This window comes from Artibeus jamaicensis, unplaced genomic scaffold (genome assembly GCF_021234435.1).
Source record: "Artibeus jamaicensis isolate MK-2021 breed Jamaican fruit bat unplaced genomic scaffold, CSHL_Jam_final contig_1803, whole genome shotgun sequence".
Lineage (NCBI taxonomy): Eukaryota > Metazoa > Chordata > Mammalia > Chiroptera > Phyllostomidae > Artibeus > Artibeus jamaicensis.
This window is the reverse complement of record NW_026521356.1, coordinates 3532319-3553034: the sequence shown is the minus strand read 5'-3', so window position 1 is coordinate 3553034 and position 20716 is coordinate 3532319. Positions and strand designations below refer to the sequence as shown.

Genomic DNA, 20716 nt, shown 5'->3' with positions numbered 1-20716 from the left:
ATTTTGAGGTTTGCAACTTATTGTTAGACATTTTAGGGGAGGGAGTATAAATACGGAGGGAGGAGATAAAGTAATGTGACATATTGATAACAATTGTTGAATCTGAATGGAGTGTACACAGGTGTGTGTTGTAGTATTGTTTGAACTTTTCTATAGTTTTGAAATTTTTTGAAATAACTTGAGTGAAGGCTGAGTACTTTTCTGCTGAGTGATACTAGAAACAAGGCAAGACATCCTCTCTCAACGCTCATATTCAGCATCATCCTAGAAAAGCCTACTCAGTACAATAGGCAAGAAAACGAAATAAAAGGCAGACAATTAGAAAAGTTTAGGGGAAACCCCTTCCTTTAGAACTGTTGGACTCCAGTTCCATTTTAAAGATTGTTTTATTTAATGGAGAGCTGTTTTCACCACAGCACATTAGCTTCTCCTATTCAATCTTTTGATGAATTCATACTCACTTTTTTTCTGGTGTCAAGGTGTTCCACCAAAATCAGTGTTCAGCTACTGGTATAGCAGGAATCAGGAGAGGGAAACGGACTAAGAGGAAGTGACAAATCTGACCCCAGCTTTAAAACATGCCTTTGGGACATGTTGGTGCTCATCTCCTGAAGGGAACATGTCATGACTCATCACTGTTCTGCTGTTCTTTAAGCTTTCTTTCTTTTTTTAAAGATTTTATTTATTTATCTTTAGAGGGGAAGGAAAGGAGAGAGGGAGAGAAACATCAATGTATGGTTGCCTTTCGCGTGTCCCCCTGCTGGGAACCGGCCTGCAACCCAGGCATGTGCCCTGACTGGGAATCGAACCGCGATTGTCTGGTTCGCAGGCCCGCGCTTAATCCACTGAGCTACACCAGCCAGGGCTCTTTAAGCTTTCTTTCAACCAGAAATGACCCTATAGAAGCAACTTCTGCTCTTCTGTCATGAGGACCAAAATCAGATGATTACATGATACAGTTACCCCCAAGAAGGTTTCTGATCCTTATGTCTTTTGAGCATACTGAAGAGGACAGAGACCCCAAAAGTTCAGTGCACTCCCAAGATAGTCAGCTCTACTGATAGGTAGGTAGGCAGGCAGGCAGGCAGGTAGGTATACATACATACATACATACATACATACATACATACATAGAGATTGAGATACCCGAGATACCCCAGGTCTCTCAGTCTTGTGTTCTCAGCAGGAAGAAGAGTCAGGGGTCTGTTTTCAGCCTCAAGGTTGTGATAGAGGAGAACCGGTATCACTAACAGCATAGGAGACAGAGAAAAATAACCTGGGGGGTTTGGGAGTGGAGATAGAAGAAGAGAGGGACTAAGAATAGTACTGCCTGACAGTTTGAGAACAACTGACCTTTGAAGTAGTTATGCTCTAAGACAAGAAGACATCCTTAGGTGTATTTCAAGCTATATTCATCTCCATATCGTATATCAAGTGAAAATGAAGGGATCTGGCACAAAATTTTAATACTCAGCCTCTTCCAAAGACTTGAACTTCTTTCTCTGTCCATGTAATAGCTTTTGACAGGTGTGTTATTCCAAAAATGGTCTATGGGCTATTAGATAAGAAAGGAGGGGGAAATCCCAGTTGAATAAAGTGGGGAAAAAAGTTTTTAATGGATAATGAGGGAGTTTTCTCTCCTGAGGTCTTTCATGACACACAGTAAAATGCCAGGAGAGGATGACTCTAATCCCTGCATAAACTCTGAAAGTGCTGCATGAGGAGAAACACGGAGAAAATACCTATAAAACAGACTTTTTTTTAAAGCCTCCTAGTTTTATCAGTAGAATGTGATGCTGTTCATGGACAGAGAGGTTCTAGCAACTTAAGGTCCTTTTAAATGGTCAAAGGCGAGACAGCAGTGACATGTGAGGGTTCATTAATTATTGCTGTTACTGATGTTTGCACGGGCTGTTGGGAGCATAAATGTCAGTCTGTCAAGAGACTGTGATAGGTTCTAAAAAAAATTGATTGAGTACCTCAAAAACTGTCATAGAGCCTGAGATTAAACAGATTCATCTTTCCTTCTTAGAAGTGAGGGTAGGTGTGGGTGAAGTGAATAGAAGAGAACTTCCTTCTCTTTGTTGCCACTGTACTCTTCTCCATTGTCCTATAAACTGTGAGGATTGGCCTGTCTAGAGGATGAAGAGCCTGCCTGGGGTGTCAGAAGGCCACAGTCATGGTTAGCAGTCCAGGTGTGTGCAGGCTGCTAGGTGCACAGTGATGGGAGATTAAGAGAGATTGGGATTCGACTCCGACAAGCTGATACAATTTATTTGAAAATTTCTGGGAGAGAACATGAGTAATAAAGACAGGAACTGTGACAGTAAGAAACAAATGTGAATTTCTGTCAGAGGCAAAACAGAATTTTAAGAGAAGTAGTTGTGTTTGTTGTCTCCAGTCAAGCTTTCCAGTTAAACTGTGTTTCTAAATTGAAGGTCTTACCACTACTTTTTGCAATTGGCTAGGAAAGTACAATGAGAAGAATTTCTCTTCAGAAATTTGTATGTTTTAAAATCACTGTACTTGTTTCTCTGTCACAAATTAAGCACTAGTTGCCTTCAAACCTAGGAAACTGATCTGTAAAATATTTTTTCTAAGATTTTTATTTCTAGTTTAATCACATTATAATTCTTGATCAGACTAGAGGACCTGATGTGATATTTTTTCATTCTGTTAAATTTAGACAGAGAAAGGAAGGGTGTCTTGTGTGGGTACATACAGACTAGATTATGTTCTCAAGAAAAAGCATACTGGAAAAAATATGTGCTCTGTTGGCCCTTTATGAACGACCTTAATTAGAAAGCACCCTTAACTCCTGGGGTGGGAACAGTTTTTAGCTTGCCAGTACAGCTCCTCCTGCTGCTAATAAGCATGCTCCTTGTAAGGACTCGTTTCTTTTGACAGTTAAAGCTGCATATAAGAGTTATTTCTGTTCACCTTTCTCTCGGTAGTTTAACCCTTACTGCCCAAGTTCTGATTGTGCAAGTAGACTGTTAGGTATTTTCTGTCATTGCTGAGCAAGTTCAGAGTGCTGCAGGGTAATCAAAATGATGTTTGTGAATAAAAATAAAGAATCAAAGTTTAATTTCTTCGGATATGGACTGCAGACAAGAACTCATTTAGTTTGACCATGTTTGGATCTTTTCTTTCTAGTAGTCTTTTTTAAATTGACATAAATTTATAATTGAATAGTTGAATTATTTAGTTCATTATTATGTAATTAGAATCCCTGCCCTGGACATCTGTTTCTCTTATTTAGGCAACTCACCCCTGGCATAAAGTTTCATTAAATAATTAGCAGAGAAGATGTAAATTTCCTTTACAGACATGATGATGATGATCCTGTAGACTGCTGTTTATTTTATTAGCTTCTAATTAAAACAGTAAGTTGGCTTGTGAGAAAATGCCAAGGAATAGTTTGTTTCACCAAGAAATTATATAGAACAGTCACCTCCCTGGGTGGCAGTGTGTAGAGGGTGGTAAACAGTTTAGAGAGCTTATTTCCCTTCCCTTTTTGTGGGAGGGGCATTAGAGGGTATAGGATTCCTTTCCATTGAATAGACCATGGACTGAGTGAAGAAGGTTAAGTGGACATATTTTAGCATGCAAAAAACTATGAATCACTTAATGTCTAGGGAAATTTTCTTGATTCTAAAAAATAACACATTCTGGTAAACAGGGTGTGCCTCTTGATTTAGGATCATTGAAGGGCTGCTTCTCTTGGCTCAGACTTTCTGTATACTGATGCCTTTGGTCTTAGACTTGTGCAGATGCCCAGACATTGACTCTCAAGGGCCAACTGGGGCTGGGTGGTGTTCTTTTAGGATGGCCACTCCAGTGCAGCCAGAAGCTGTTGGCAGCATCAGAAGCTTCCCTTGGGACCCATTATTTCAGGAATGCCCCATGCCTCCTGCCTACCAGAACAAAAACTCAGTAGTCTTTATCTATAATGCGGAATGGGTAAAGGAAAATTTTAGCTTGAGACCAAGCAGACTTATTCCGTAGTTTTGTTATTGAATGCTCATTGGTCAGAGAAGGTGGAGAATTAGAAGAAAAGAGAAAAGGGCTGGGAAGGCCTCTTTATTTCAGGGAGCCCCATCAAGTGGGTTGTTTGGTGATGACCAGTGACGATTATGATTATATGAATATGAATTCTGTCCCCAATTTAGGAATCAAACATTTAAAAATTTTTTATACATCATTTTTGACTTATTTTAAAACAGCTGTGGATAGCATTGCCACACTGCAAGAAAATTGTCTTCTTGTAGCAAAGAGTTGCTTTAGAAATGGAGATGGGTGCTATGCAGGTAGACAGCACATTTGACAATCTGAGACAGATTCATGTGAAAAACAGCTTTGTGAGCTCTGCATTTCCAGACACACACTCGATTTTGTCAGATAGCGGTGTGAATGAAAGGCTTATGGGCTGAGTGTACCTCTTTTTCATTAGAGGTGTGTTGTCCTCATCTTAAGGTCCTCCAGATGTTAAGAATATTAATAAACTCAAAGGATTCAACTGTCTCCCCTTCTTATGTGGACCTTTCTCTCTCTTCTCAACTCTGCCTCCTGAGGTTGATGGATAATTTCTTATAAGGATACTCCAGATTTAGGACCTTGTCTCAGAACAGATACCATTTTTCTTTGTGCAGCTTTTGCTCTAGAATTTTCTCACTGCAAAAAAAAAAAAAAAGGGCGGGGGGGCATGTCTAAATAGGGTTATTAATGTAAATAGTGCCATTGCTGATTTGTGAAAAAGGACTCCCAGAAGGCAGTGTGGCTCATACAAGGTGAAATCCTTTTGGCTAGCTGCTCTGTAATGATTTACATTTAGATTGTTGCTTGTTACTCTTGTAGGGGAAGGAGAGGGGACCTGGTGTGTCTGTGGCTGTCTCAGTCATCACACTGACTAGGTTTGGACAGCTTCTCACAGCAGAGGTGGGAAATAGGCTGAACTTGCTTTCAGTTGTTTTCATCAAAGGCCTTGTTTAGTTGGTTTATATTTGGGGACAATGTCATGTGGTCATATAGGATGGGAAGAACTAAATGAGAAAAAAAATGAAATCTACAGTTGCTAAGAATAGTGTGTGTCTTCCATGAGTCAGTGCACAGTTCCTTGGGCTGGGGGAGCTGTGAGCAAATGCTCACCATCCTCACTGTGGGGACCAGTGAGTGCTGTCTGATGAAGTGCAGCATCTTTTTCACACAGAGGGAGCCTGGGGTAAAGGAGACAGGCTCCATTGAAATGCAGCCAACCATCTGCTGCTTTTCACTAGATCCACTTTAAATAGAAAATCAGGACTGCCTAAGAGAAGATTCAGTTGTTCAAGAACTATATATTGAATTGTAGGCATAGAGGGCACATTATTGAACAAAGCAGGTCAAACTTCCTGCCCTCCAGGAATTTACATTCCTGGGGGGTAATGTTAAAAGATAAATGCTGTGGAGGAATAAAAGGCAAGTAAAGGGAGTAAAGGAAATGCTAGAGGTGACAAGAGTGGTCTACATAGGGTGATGGGGAAGAAGACTTCACTGAGAGCAGTGGTCACTTTGTAAGTTATATAAAATGTCTAATAACTCTGTTCTACACCCAAAACTAATGCAGTATTGTATGTCAAGTGCAACTTAAAACTAAATTAAAAGAAGGAAAATGTGACTTAAAGAAGGTTAGATCCCATGGAGATCTGAGTGAAGGCTTAGAGACAAAGGGAACAGAAGGCACGAAGGCCCACAGTGTGAATGGAGCAGAGGGAGAGGGCGGTAGGAGATGAAGCGGGAGAGGTGACAGGAGGGTACATCATTCAGGGTCTTTGTTCTAGGATGGATGATGAGATGATGATGATGTGGACCAGCGCTGGTGGTGGTGGAGGGGTGAGACGTGGTAGGATCTGGATCTGTTTTGAAGAAGGTAGTCTAGGAGATTCCTGAGGTGGTTTAGCATAAACCACTTTGGGACCTTGGCAAGAGGTGCATCCTCAGTTTGCAGTGGGAGCAGAGGTCTACAGAGCCCTCAGCTGCTGTCCTTTTTCAGAAGGAGTTATTCACAGCCTCCCTATTACAGTATGAACTTTTTTGGCACCAACCCTAGGGTTCTGGTACAAAGTGTTGCCTCTGTACCGCTCCACAACGGAGTCCTGGGGCAGCTCACTGGTAAACAAGCAGGGGTATTCCTTAACTCTGAATACAGTTGCAATTATTTCCAATATTAGACCTGATTCTTATCTGTTTAGGAGTAGAACATGAGTATTTTTGCTCATGTTTCTTCAAATGCTGGCTTAAGTATGGAATTGTGCCGAACATGGCAGTATAAAGAAGTGCTAGACACAGTCCCATCTCTAAAGAATTACATTCTACTTGAGGACAAGCAAATATTCAAGGAAAGGTAGATAACCAATACAAGTAGTAAATAGCTACTGCCCAAAGAAGGGGTGCGAAGAGATGATCCCATTTCCAGTTTGAATGGTCTCCTCATAGAGACAGCTATTTTTAAAGCAATGTAGATTTTTGTCGAACCAACCCCACCCTCCTCTCCTGGTTCAGACCTATCTTGTTAGAAGTCAGCCCTGAAGGTTCATGCTTGTCACAATTTGTAGAGAATAAACGAGGCCAGTCAGCTGGCTGTTGCTCACACAGGTGTAATTCCTGGGAAAGGACAGGAGCCTGGTCAGAAGTATGCCTGGCAGTACAGTAATCAGCTGTACTTACCAGGCCAAGCACTAACCCTAATCCCCAAATGTGTTGTTTTGGTCAGATTCACAGTCTGAGAATGAGGCTTCACCAGTGAAGCGGCCACGACTACTGGAGAATACTGAACGATCTGAAGAAACCAGCCGATCTAAACAGAAGAGTCGACGTCGGTGCTTCCAGTGCCAAACCAAGCTGGAGCTGGTGCAGCAGGAATTGGGATCATGTCGCTGTGGTAAGCATCTCCCCCAGTGACATGATGGAGATTTTGTCCTTGACACTGTGACATAGTTTTGGAAAGTATTCTAAGAGGCTGACCTCCTTTGTTCTCCTGTGAACCTCCCTGAGAGCAATAGATTTAGAGTTTGAGAAATCAGGAGTAAGGATTTTTATTTCTAAACACATTCAAAGAAGCAAAAACATGCCCACTTCCTTGTCACACGTTTCTTCGAATTTACATTGTCACCGCATACTGCTTTCAGCTTCTTTCCACTGATTTCTCCGGTTCCTTCTCATTGATGACTTATTTAGAAATTAACCAAACTAGCAAAATTCTGGGATATGTACTGTAAAATTCAGATATTAAATTAATTTTGAACGAGCCTCTTACTATGTATAATAAATGGAAGATTTCTCCTCCCATATCCTTTCTAAATTAAAGTTAGATTAGAAAATTATTTTCTTTGAACCGTAATTCATTGGCAGTTAACCTCTTGAAAACAGCTTTAAAGTAACCCCTTCTGTATTACCTCTCCACTGTAATAATACCACCTCTTAGAACTGCTGCACTTCATGCACACCCACCGTGGAACAAAGTGGAGACCAATTCTTCCTCTCCCTTCAGCCACTCAGAATTGCATAGCTGCATCATTTAGGCCAACTTTGAATTTTCCTGTTCCTCTTCTTATTTCCTGATTTAAAGCATAATTCTATGGGACAAAACTGTCACCAGGCAGACTTTGAGGCCCAGGTCTAGTCTCTGAGAATCTATACCCTTAGTCCTTAAGAGTGAGCTTAAGAAGCTTCCTTTCACCCCTGGGACAGCAATAGATACCCTACAAGCACCGATGATGGAGGTCAGGACTAGCTGGTTCTCTCAGCAGTTAGAAAGTCACAGTTACCCCAAGTCCTTTATCTTCTGAAGACATAGCCATTGCTGCCCTTGTCCCTCAGTCATCTGCCCTGTTAGAAATGAGAAGGAAATGAGAGAGTACCAGCTTCTCAGGAAACTAAGTTGGAACTCCTGTTACATGCTTGGGTGTGTGGTCTTGAGAAGATTAGAAGCATATCCTAAATTGCAGGAATGTGGACCAGCATGGGGAGTCTAGGTGTCACTGGACAAGGTTTTATTTTTTAGCCTGGCATTTAGTTTCCTCCTAAATGCGTACGTGCAGGTACAAAGAAGGGAGATAAGTGCAGAGCCTGTCAGCAGAGCTTTCCAACTTCAGTTGGGTTCATGCATGTGGCATGGCTTGGGTGAGGCCAGAATGTTATTCGTAGGCTGCTCCTGGATCAGCTCTGCCAGATACTTTTCAGTTCTAGGTGAGGTAAGGAAGGAATACCATGGTTAGCTAAGGAAACTCTGGGGCCTAATGGCTGACCCACCTTTACCCATAATGCAGAGCTTAATCTTTGGTGGTGCACATTCTTGCTTTGGTCTTCATGTGAACTATTGGGGGGTTTCCACAGTTCAGTCTGGTTTTGCCTGTTGCTTTATAACACAGGGCTTTGGTTGTTCCTACATTAGAACCAAGGGATTTGCCTGTACCTTATGTTCTTGTTTCCTTCTTGAAAGTAACTGAATCCTGGGTATTACTCAGGATTTGCTTTAGTGGACGAAGCAGTTGGTCCATGAGTGTGCTGTCTTGCCTCTGGCAGTGGTTAGTACCTCCTCTCCTTGTCAGGCAAGCAGTTAAAAGTTCATTTTAGTGCTGAGAGGTCCAGAAGTGTTGTAACCAAGTCTCCCAGTTAACCCTTCAGTTTTAATGCACACCATCTACTTCCCTATGGTCTTAGGAAACTGCTGGAAAAAGTCTAGAAATACATGTTGGATAAATTCATATGCTTGGAAATGGAACCAACTTGATTGTCTCTGGTAAGTGCAGATTACTCTCCTGTGCTCTTCACTTCTTGGGCAGGAGGCTGGATTTCTAAGTACTTACTAGTTTGCAACAAACGTGTATTCTTTTAAATGATCTAGTGTGCAGTCCCTTGGCTTGTGCCCAATTCTGAGGGTATGCTTATAAAGAGATTGGACTTTTCTGGTGGAGAAGAAAGTTTTGAGCTTTCTGCAGTCCCTCCAGATATAGCCTTCCCAGAGAGCCGGGAGTTCCATTCGGCCCACTGAGAGCATTACACTTTTGTGCCCAGAAGGATGACTGAGTCAACTGCCACATTTCAAAAGATGAAGGACAGCAGTGGGAATAGACACCTCTGGGACTGTCTTTGACAAATAGCTCTTGTGTTCCTCCTGCCTGTCTGCTTGGATCTCTCTAGGAAAGGGTGAGCTGTATAGTTATTTCCTTGAGTATGCATAGTGTTGGAAGGACATTTAACTGCCCCGAAAGGTTTTAGAGGGGTGGGGGAACAGTACTTTACTGCTGAAAGTGAGGACTCAGGAAGGTAGTTTGAACTGAAACAGCACACTTCTCCACTGCAGAAAATTTATATATATTTATTCACAATCTTTTTTTCCATTCCCCTTCCACTCTGTACAGGTTATTAACTGCTGACAAGAAATTCACATCTCATAAATAATGCTTAAGAGCCATTGCTATATAAATTGAATGTGTTATGAATTGTGATGGGCCTTTTTGTAGCATTCACTTGCCTAGAGCAGGAAGAACAGAGGATGTCATTTTCATTAATTTCTAATGAGGTGCCAATTAAAGACAGGGAAGATGCTCCAAAGGGAAGTGGCCAAGCTCCCCTGAATCCTCTGCCCCGGGGCTGTCATCCAAGCATTGCCAGCAAGCCTTTTCTAAAAATTCCATTAAATTACAGTCTCATGGAGAGCACACACAGACACATTCAGCTTCCCTTTGATCTTCAGAAGAGCAATTTGTAAGATGAGTTCTGAGCCTTCTCACTTAGGGAACAGCTAGAGGTGATAGGAATTGTTAATTGCCAAGACACTCCATGGGTTTTCAGTAAATAGGTGAATTTTGAAGATTAATTCTCCTTTGCCTCACTGTGACTAGATAGCCTTTAAATCAACAATACTGAAGTAACACCCTTTTCCTGTGAAGTCACTCAGGATGCCAATTAGAAAAGATGGGGCGAGGATGGGATGATACCCTCCATGCTAGAATATCTTCAACAGTCAGCTTCTCAAGATAGAAAACAGTTGCATAAAAATGGATTTGTTTTATTTTCTACTCAGTAGGCAGATTGACAGTTCATTCTCTTTACAGGAGTCTTTTTTTCTCCAAATGCCACCTAGAGGATGTTCTTCTGAAATCTGGCCATCCTCATCAAATCTGGGCCACATCACTGCCACATGAGTGCTGTGTTTTCTAAGCAGACCTTGCGTGGCACACACAGCATGGTTTTTTAGTTGCTGTGCATTGTTTCCCAGGACCACAGAATTAATTTTTAAATACCAGTCTAATAGCTTGCATAAGTTATCACATATTTTCAGTTGACAGTGACTTAACAGATTGTAAGCTGATACGCTCCCTTTAGGGACAACAGTGCTTTTACTATTCTCCTGAGTAATCTGATTTCCTTCATTGCTTTTGAAATAAATTTTATATTCACTTTAGAAACTGTGAGTGATGCTTTAGCTGGGACTGTTAGAGTAATCATCTCCAAGTGCCTCAGTGGTCATTTCTGCCAAACTAAATTCAGCAAGCATTTATTGAGATATGATAATGCACTGCATTTTGCTAGGTTTTGTGGGAATATAGGAGCTACATATACAGAAAGCAGGAACTGTAGTCTAGGTCAGTGGCTTCCAACTTAAGTGGGTATGAGAATCATATGGAGGGTATGGTAAAATACAGCTCCTGGGCCACCCCCCACAGGGTCTGAGAGTCAGTAGGCCTGTGCATATTTAACAAGTTCCTAAGTGAGGGTCTTGCTTTGAGTACTGCTGTTCTAGGCAGTTCTCAATCTTGAGGGGCTTTTAAAAAAATAGAATGTCTGATCTCTAAATTAAATCAGAAGAAGTCTCCAGGTATTGTTTTAAGTTTTTTTTGTTAGTTTCTCCCCCTTAGTTCCATTAGTAGTTGCTTTACATATTTTAGTGTTATGTGGTGTCCCTTTATCATAAAATGTCCGTCTTTTTCTCTTGTTACATTTGTCATCTTAAAAATCTATTTTATCAGATGTAAGTATGGCTATGCCTGCTTTTCTGTGAATACTGTTTGCTTGTAGAATCATTTTCCACCCTTTTACCTTAAGTCTGTCTTTGCCTTTTTAGCTTAGATTGTGTCTCCTGAAGGCAAGCATATGGTTGGGTTTTGTTTTTTGATCCAGTCTGCTGCTCTGTGCCTTTTTATTGGTGAATTCAGTCCATTTACACTTAAGGTAATTATTGATGTATTAGAATTTCCTGTAGCTGTTTTACCTCCTGTTTGTGGTAGCTCTGTACCTCCATTGGTTCTTTTCCTTTGTGTTCCTGTCATTTTTGTTTTCTGGTATTCCATGGTTTCCTCTTTTTTAAAGTTATATGTCTCAGTTTTATTTTTGTGTGTGTGGTTACCATTAACTTTTTTCTTAAGATTTTATTTATTTTTAGAGAGCATGGAGGGGCACAAGAAAGTGGGAGAGAAATATCGATGTGCTAGTGATACATGGATTGGTGGCCGCTCACAGGCGGCCCCCCCCCCCGCCCCCAGCTGGGGACCTGGCCCACAACCCAGGCTTGTGCCCTGACTGGGAATCAAACCAGTGGCCTTTTGGTTCACAGGCTGGTGCTCAATTCACTGAGCCGCACCAGCCAGGGCAACTTTTTATTTGAAAATTAAAAGGTTTTTCCTGGACTACTCGAGACTAAGTTGCAAATATCATTGCCATTTAATCCTATAAACATCAGTGAATGTTTCCTAAGACTAGGGATATTATATAACCACAGCACAGTTGTCGATGTCAATAAACTGACACAGGTACGGTGCTTTTATCAAGTCTCTCGTCCATTTCCCAATTTTGTCAGTTGGTCTAATAATGTCCTTTACAAAAAGCATTTTTTCCCGTCCAGCACAGCTTTCATTCCATGATCAGATAACTGTACTTAGTTGTCCTGGCTCTTTAGACTCTTTTAACCTGGAGCACTCTTCTAGCCTTTCTTTGTTTTTAATGAGACTGGCACTTTTAAAGACTATACCCTCCTCCCCCTACCCATGTACCCACCCACAGTTTTTTTAGTAGAACATTTCTCATTTTGGGTTTGGCTGATAGTTCTTCAAGATTAGATTCAGAGTACATACTCCCAGCCAGAATACTATGTAAGCGATGTTGTGTTCTTCTCAGGGTTTTACATCGGAAGGCATAGGTACCCATTATCCTCTCATTGTTGCTGTTAATTGTGATTCACTCACCCATTCAAGGTATTGTTTGATGTTTTTGTTGTGTAGTTAATATTTTTTAGCCTTAGAGCTAGAAAGCAATCTGGGGAAATACTTCTTAATGTATTTTTTCTAATTTAATTGAATTTATTGGTATGGCATTGGTTAATAAAATTATCTAGTCTTCGAGTGTACAGTTCCATTATTGCATAGTGTGTTTACCATCCAAAGTCAGACCATCTTCTGTCACCATATATTTGACTCCCTTTACCACTTCCCACCCACCTGCCCTCTGATAACCACTGTACTGTTGTCTGTGGCTGTGAGTGTATTTGTCTTGTTTGTTCAGTCGTTTTTAGTGTTATATCCCACATATGAGTGAAATCATACGGTTCCTAACTTTTTCTGGCTGACTTCTTTCACTTAGTATATCTCAGGATCCACCCATGTTGTCGCAAATGGCAGTATTTCATCTCATGCTCGAGCAGTGTCCCACTGTACATATGCACCACATCTTCTTTATCCAGTCCTCTGACAAAGGACCTTTGGCTGTGTCCATGTTTTGGCCACTGTGAATAATGCTGCAGTGAACATAGGGTATATCTTTGTGACTAAGTGATTTCAAATTTTGGGGGTAGATACCCAGAAGAAGGGTTGCTGGGTCATATTGTTACTCTAAAATTTTTGAGCAACCTCCATACTATTTTCCATAGTGGCTGTTCCAGCTCACATGCCCACCAGCAGTGAATGAGCGTTTCTTTTCCTCCACAACTTCTCCAACACAGTATTACTTGTCATTGTTGAAAATAGCCATTGTTATAATGTGAAGTGGTATCTCATTGTAGTTTTGATTTACATTTCCTTAATAGCTACTGAAGTTCAGCATCTTTTCATATATATGTTGACCACTTACATGTCTTTTGGGAGAAGTCTTTTATATGTCTTTTCGGGTCCTCTCCCCATTTTTTAATTGGATTGATTGGTTTTTTGGTGTTGACTTATATGAGTTCCTTATATATTTTAGGTATTAAGACCTTGTTAGAGATAATTGTTTGCAAATACTTTCTTCTATTCAGTTGGTTGGCTTTTTGTTTGTTGCTGGGAGAAAATACTTTATGACCATGAAAATGTCCCATTCCTCACCAAAAAAATGTCTCCAAGGTTTAGCATTCATTCATGATTGTTGCCTGAACCGGTCTTTACTGTGATGGTTGCACAATGATGATTTTCTAACTCTGGCCCTCCTTCTGACATTTACCATTTGACACTCATTGTTCTTCAGTAAGTGAGAACCCTCTCCCATCCCATTTATTTACCTTTTATTAGTATAGACTCATGGGGTCTTACATTTTTTAATGGTTTCTAATTCATTGCTAAGCCTAATTATTTTGGTGCTGAAATTGTCTCATATTGGCTGGCCAATGGAAGTTCTTTTAAGCTTCCGTGTTTCCATACCATGTCGCAGAGACATCTGTCTCTGCGACATGGTATGCCCCTTACCTTTACTGAGTTCTAGAATGAGCCACTTTGCAAGGATTCTCAAAATGATTTTAATATGCGTGCAAAGTAGAAAGTTGCTGGGCCTGAGAGGAAGGTAGACATGTGCATAAAATAACCGGTGTGTTACGGCAGCCTACCATAAAAGTTTTAACTGAGGTATGAACCATATGTTATAGGAATATGGAGAGGGAGAGATAAATTTTAATTGAAAGACTCTGGACAGGCTTCCACAATTAGGGCTTTAAAGGAAGAGTGGGACTTAGATGTGGGGAAGAAGGGAATGCTTGGACAAAGCTCATATCCTGAAGGTGGAGCCTTGGGGTAGGATGAGGAGAGACTACTAAAATGGGAAGGAAGGATTCCAGGCCCCGTAGGGTTCCGATGTGGGTTTGCAGTGAGAAGTTATCGGTGGTTGTGAACCAACACGATCTAATTTGACTTTTTTTTTTCAAGTAAGCACACAGGAGAACTGAGGTGGCTGCTGGATCTTTTTAAAGAATGACCTGGGAAGTGTGTGAATTTATTTCACTGAGTGAAAAAGAATATGCAGGTGTCACAGCCGTCGCTGCCACTACAGGGGACTGCACAGTGAACAAATAATGATATACTGAGGCTCAGTGTGGAGCAAGGTGATTATGCAGCATGTTGGTGACATGAAATTTCCAGGCTGGCCCATTTCATCAGATCAGAAATCACCACAAATAAACCCATGCGTGTATGCCTTCATTTTTGTTCTTGTCCAAGTGTGATGTAAACCTGTCAGGAACACTGGGCATTTTATCCTATGAGTCTAAAAAAACACAAGGCAGCAGATGATAGATAGATAGATAGATAGATAGATAGATAGATAGATAGATAGATAGATAGATAGATAGAAAGGAAAAGAAAAGAAAAGAAAAGAGAAGAGAAGGCAGTACGTTCTTATGAAAGGCCGTATTCTGTGTAGAGAGTTCTGGCCTGGATCTGTCATGATGCCCTGCTCTCCAAGGAAACACCTGTGATCCTTTATTGTGACCAGATTGATTTGGCTGTGGGTAGGTGTTACTATTACTGCCATGGAGTGGAGAGTCCATGTTCTGCCATATGTACATAGAGAGTGGTTGCCAAGGCCTCAGCCCTTTAGGAGCTGCTGCTGCTTTTTTTTAATGCTAAGTCTGGCTGTGAAAGGCAAAAGCTTCTCCAGTAATTCTAAGATAGCAGGTAGGTGTATGTTACCTATGGCTCAAGAGAAGAAGCTGTCCTGTTCACCCTCCCCAAACACACACACACACACACACACACACACACACACACACACACACACACACTTGATGGGAATTATATTTGTGAAAGCTAAGTAAGGGTTATTAGAAATCTTCAGGCAAATTCTGAGGAATTGTCTCTTTTTCCTACTCCTTTTCTTTCACTCTCACTATGTTTTTACCTAAACAAGAATATGTTGTCTGCATTCCCCATTTAATCTTTAACGTATAAGAAGTGTCGTCTAAAACAAAACAGATAGTCCCTCTGACGCTCCTCCATAAATTACATGTTGAAGTGTTAAAGCAAAACAAATCAACCTTTTACTGAACATGAACTTCATGTATTTAGCCCATTAGTTCAGCACTGTCCCAGAGAGCCAACCTACCATCTGTCCTTTGACAAGGCTGTAGAGAGATTTCAGAAACATGAATAGCTCCCTTCCCCAGCACAGGCATCAAAGACCAAGCTTTTAAAAGACAGAATGTGCAGAGCACATCTGCTGAAGCTTGTGTCACATCCCTGCTCATACCCTACCAACTGACAGGTGAGCCAGGAGACCCTTGTCCCATGAAGTAAAGTATTTTCCATCTGGATAGCAAATTTGCAACATTCTTAGGGTCCATTCTTAACAGCCATCACAGAATGGACTCCTAAGGTTCATTCTTAGCAGCCATCACAGCACAACAATAATTTTCTCAAGGCTATTTCGGTAGGTTACCCTGTTTAAGAATACTTCTTTATAGGGAGAAAAATGGATTGTTACAAAAGGAAATTAATTACTGATATTTTATTGTTTTAGGTCCAAAAGTAAATAGTTTCAGTTCATTCTTTGCCCAGCAAGGTGTGTGTGTGTGTGTGTGTGTGTGTGTGTGTGTGTGTTTATAGATTTTTTGAGATATAATTTATATATCATAAAATTCACCTAATTTACACTTCATTGAGTTTTAATAAATTTAAGTTGTACAGCCATCATCAAGTTCAAATTTTAGAATCTATCTTCCCCCAAAACTTCCCTTCTGTCCCTTTTTAATGAATCTCTACACTCTTTTATCCCAGGCTCAGGTAACCACTGATCTGCTTTGTTAATATAATTTTGCCTTTTCTTGAATTTTAATACTGATGGATTCATACTGTATATAGTTTTGTGTGTCTGTATTGCATGCCATTAGCATGTTTTTGAAATGTATCCATCTTGTTACATACCATTAGTTCATTTCTCTTTAATGTTTAGTAGTATCCCATTATATAGATAGTATCACATTTGTTTATCCATTTACCTGTTGAATACCTTTAGGTTGTTGCCAGTTTGGGGATATTATGAATAGAACTCCTATAAGTATTAATGCACAAGTGTTTGTGTGGACACATGTTTTAATTGCTCTTGGGCAGATACACAGAGGTGGACTTGCTGGGTTGAGTGGTCACTATACAGTCGGCAGTTTAAGAAAGCCCTGTCAGCAGTGATTAGGGTTCTGATTTCTCTGTGATTTGCAACATTTAATGTTGTCATTCTTTTTAACTTTAGCTATTCTAGTGGTTATGTGGTACTCTGTTCACCATGCTATGTTAATTTGCATTTCCCTCATGACCAGTGATGTTAAGCATCTTTTTCATTTGCTCTTTGGCCACTCATATGTCTTCTTTTGTGATGAATCTGTTCATACTTCAAATAGTGCACCCATTTATAACATTTGCAGAGTTGCCATCTTAACAATATTCTAACCCATGAATATACATGTCTCTCCATTTATTTAAGTGTCTTATAGTTTTTCAACCTTGTTTTCTATTTTTAGCATATCTTTTGTTAAATTCTTATTTTAATTGATGCTGCTGTAAATAGAAATTTTAAATTTATTTTTAGAGTATCCTTTGCTGTGACTCCCTAATAAGTCAGTTTTTATATGCAATCTCTTTAATTCTATAACCTTGCTAAATTCATTTTCTAGTTGTAGATTCCTTAGGATTTTCTCCTTTTTAATTGTTTGCCTGTTTTTGTTTGTTTGTTTTTTCTTTCATTTATTGCACTGGCTAGGACCACCAACTACTGTTTTAATAGAAGTGTTGAGAATATATACCTCCATGCCTTTTCCTTGACCTTAGGTAGAAAACATTCAGTTTTTTTTACCACTGAGTATGATTTAGCTGTAGATTTCACACAGTTGCTTCCCATCTCTGCCCCTCACCCTGACAAATATTAATAGTTATAGCTGTTGAATACGTTTTATGAAAACATAGGAAATGTTCAAATGCATCCCCCCAAACAGATGCTGTTGACCATGGTGAGCTATCATGTTGCCTAAAAGGTCCACAGAACTGTGTTGTAAAGAGTTTGCCACCCCATGGGTTCGTTACTATTTACAGTCGAAGCACACTCCCTTTGTCCATACTCGTCTGTGATGTGTGTGTCTGTAGTGGGGAAAGCTGGTGGCCTGAGAATACTCCTTTTTCTCCAACCCCTATCACAACACACACCCCAGGTGCTTTCTGGGTTATTCCTATATGAGGTAATGAAAGCAAACCACACTGAGAGATGCTTAAAGATACTTTGTTTAAATTAAATGCTTTTGCCATACGACAAAATTGTAAAAATGTACAGGTAAATACCACCAAGATTAGAAAGAGCCTTAGCAATGGTTTTGTCAAACCTCATTTTTTTCTTTCATAAATGAGGAAACTGAGACCAGAGAGGTTGTTACTAGCCTCAGATCAAACTTGTGTACTAAATATTGGTATTCATGCAGCCTTTGATCTGAAAATTCCATGACTGCTGTAAAGTTTCTGACCTGTATGACCCCCATTCCTCCTGTCAGCATGTGTTTCAGCCCGCTAAGTACAGTTTCTCATCACGCGTTCCTGCCCAGCCCTCCCTGAACATCTGCTCTGTCACCTCCCCCGAAACCAGCTTATCTTTCTGAAGTGCTCAGAAGATTTCTTGGTCTTTCCACCAAATTAATACACCTGATTCGTTTAACCTCCTCTTACTTAGTTTGGCCTCCAAGGCATTGCTCAGGACTGTTGCATGGACCCTTCTCGGCAAAATGTCACCAAATTAGACCAGTTGTAAAAACAGTATTAGTCAAAAAAAATAGGATTTTAAATTATTTTTTTCTAATTGATAACAAGTTGTTCAAAAAGCTTTGCTGAGTAATTTGTGTTCACAACACAGTAAGCAAATATCTGCTACTAGACACACTCAATCTTCCCACTAGAGTCCCTCTTGAGCAGTGCCTCTTTAAAAAGTGTGGGCCTGAGACCAGCACTTCAGAGGCCCTGGGTAGGGGAGGATAAGATGCTTCTTTGGAAAGTAAAATTGCAGTCACTCAGGTAATTCTAATACACCCCAAAGTTACACTTAATAGCTCATTTTTCATAAGAAATGCAAAGGTAATTTAAGACCAAATAGAATTACTAGAAATTTCAAGTACCAGGTGATCCACATCATGGAGGTTTTATGTCAGATGTAGCTGACTCCATTTTCTTTCACTTTGTGATTTCTGTCTTCTGAATTTTGAACACATGCCTTCTTCCACTGGTCCGCTGTCCCCTGCTAGATTCTAAAATCACCTAAACCTACAGGGGCCAGGACCAGTTGTCATTCTGCAGCTTCTTACATTCCCTGTTAGAGTATAGCCTATAGTGGGTACCTGGGCAGTGTTGACTAATAATGTACAAGGGAAAATTAGAAGTCTGAGGAATGTGGTGTTCTCGTGAGCCTGCTGATTATCTTTAGGGGAGAGTCCTTTTCTAGTGGTGTTTGAAGGCAGACCCAGGCAACTGAGCCAGAGAATGTTTGGGTCAGTCTCCATGCAAATTCTCGAGACCAAGGTACACGTACCACCTGAGGGTTTCCCAATTGAATATTTGGCTGAAGGAATAAGGTCTAGAGAGAGAGCCTTAGCATTATTTATTATTACATACTTTTATCTGCCTTGAATTTTTATTGGTAGATGGAGAAAAATCAGACAAAACATACAGGATAGGGCAAAAGTAGGCATATAGTTATGAGTACACAAAACACAGAGTTTATTCTTATATTATTACTTATTAAATATTGTATTATTTTCCATACAAACAACTGTAAACCTCCTTTTGCCACCCTGTATATACTGTTAGATTAGCATTGCTTGCTTGGTCTAATTAAAATTATTTGAAAAGCTATGGTTTAGTTAAATACTTGACTTTGGGGTAGGTGTATTTGCATAAATAAAACCTGTGATTTATCTGCCTCATGAATAAGATGGACTCTTTAGAGGTCACAGACCTACTGTGTGAAAGAAACTGCACTAATCTCTCATTCATGTCCAACAAACCCGTCACTCTCTGATGTAAAATCTAAGCACTGAAATAACTTGGAAGTTATCTATCTGGTGCCAGGCCAGCCCTCTGAGCTGATGCAGCAGAAACCATATCAGTTGTGTCCTGGCACACATAATGCAGCCACCGTGTGCACTCCAGCCTGAAGGAAATGTGACATGTCTTACTGCCAGGCAGTATAGACTGACTAGGTGCAGCTTCAACTAAAATGAGCCTCTTTGTATAACATGCCCTCCTTCCTCCTCACTCTGCCCTTCATGGTGACCTATCACAAATCACCTCCTTGCTCTCCTGTGAGCCTGTTCTTCCAATATTTGAACGCAGTGGCTTTGGTTTTCCAGCACCTTGTTACTGAAGTGGCTAGATCGTTCACAGGGATAAAGAACCGGTGTAGGGGTATCAAGGACAAGATTGGGCACAGGAATGCCAGACTGGGCTCAGTGTTTGTCTCCACAGTTTTTCTTATCAGAGTCCCTCACAACATCTGGGTGTCTTTTTTAACAAAACTTTTCACCTGCCAGTGATCTTCTGAGAGTGCTCAAAAGTAGTTTCTTTGGTGTAGTTTATGGTTGGCCTCTGTTGCTACACTTCTCAGACCATATTAAGAATTGTCTGTCTACATGTCTGTCCTCCTGGAATGGGAGGGACATACTGTGTTCTTTGGTGGCTCCAAGCTCCTACTGTTCATGGTGTTAACCTCTGGGTGAAGGAAAAAGAACAGCTTTATTGAGCACTTGCTATACACTGGATGCCTGCATCTGTTATATCAGTTGACCCTTATGAAAGCATCACTGGACAGATGATACTCCATTTTTACAGAGGTGAAAACTCAAGCTTTGAAGGTAGGTAACTAAGGGAATTCCTGGCATTTGAGCCCAGGTCTGTTGAGCTCCCAGAATCCCACCACCTCTTATGTCCCCACACTGGCCCATGGGGTGCCCTGCAGCTTGAGTTGTCTATTCTCAGCCATGCAGATCTTAGCCCAGCCTGTAAGCACTCCTCATTTCAGAGATGCTTTCCTTTGAACATTGAATGGTAAAAATGTGTATGACCTACAGTGTGAGAACTACTCAAACCATGTTAATGCCATCCAGTGCACGGTATTCAGTTGTGTTCCCTGTGCCATTTGTCAGTCCAACTACACAGATGCTCCTGGAGCACAAGGCCCGCAGTGCTCACCACCTTTCTGGCCCCCACTGCACTGGGTAATATGAGCCACACTTAATTCTTATTGATGTGTACATTCCATTTTCTCCTGAGTGCTAATTCATGTCCTCATTTTCCTTGAAAACTTATCTCCTCCTGTATACCTTATGCAGTTGACCTCTCCTCAGTGCCCCCGATTTATTACACATAGTGGATTGTATCGATTTTATTTGCAGTTGATTTCTTGCTTTTCATTTTATGTCCTTCAGCTGATTTCTTCTCTGTGCATCTCCAGCTGTCTTTTAAAAGCAGGAATCAAAACC

General features: G+C 40.6%; 1 protein-coding gene across 2 annotated transcripts in view; it reads left to right on the top strand.

The window, feature by feature from the left end:
* ZFAND3 (zinc finger AN1-type containing 3) overlaps positions 1-20716 on the top strand; it is a 348618-nt gene that overhangs the window by 308252 nt on the left and 19650 nt on the right. For both annotated transcript variants that reach the window (XM_037146207.2, XM_037146206.2), the window contains one exon: positions 6752-6919. In XM_037146207.2, coding sequence (XP_037002102.1) covers positions 6752-6919 — 168 coding nt within the window. The remainder of the gene's footprint in view (positions 1-6751; positions 6920-20716) is intronic.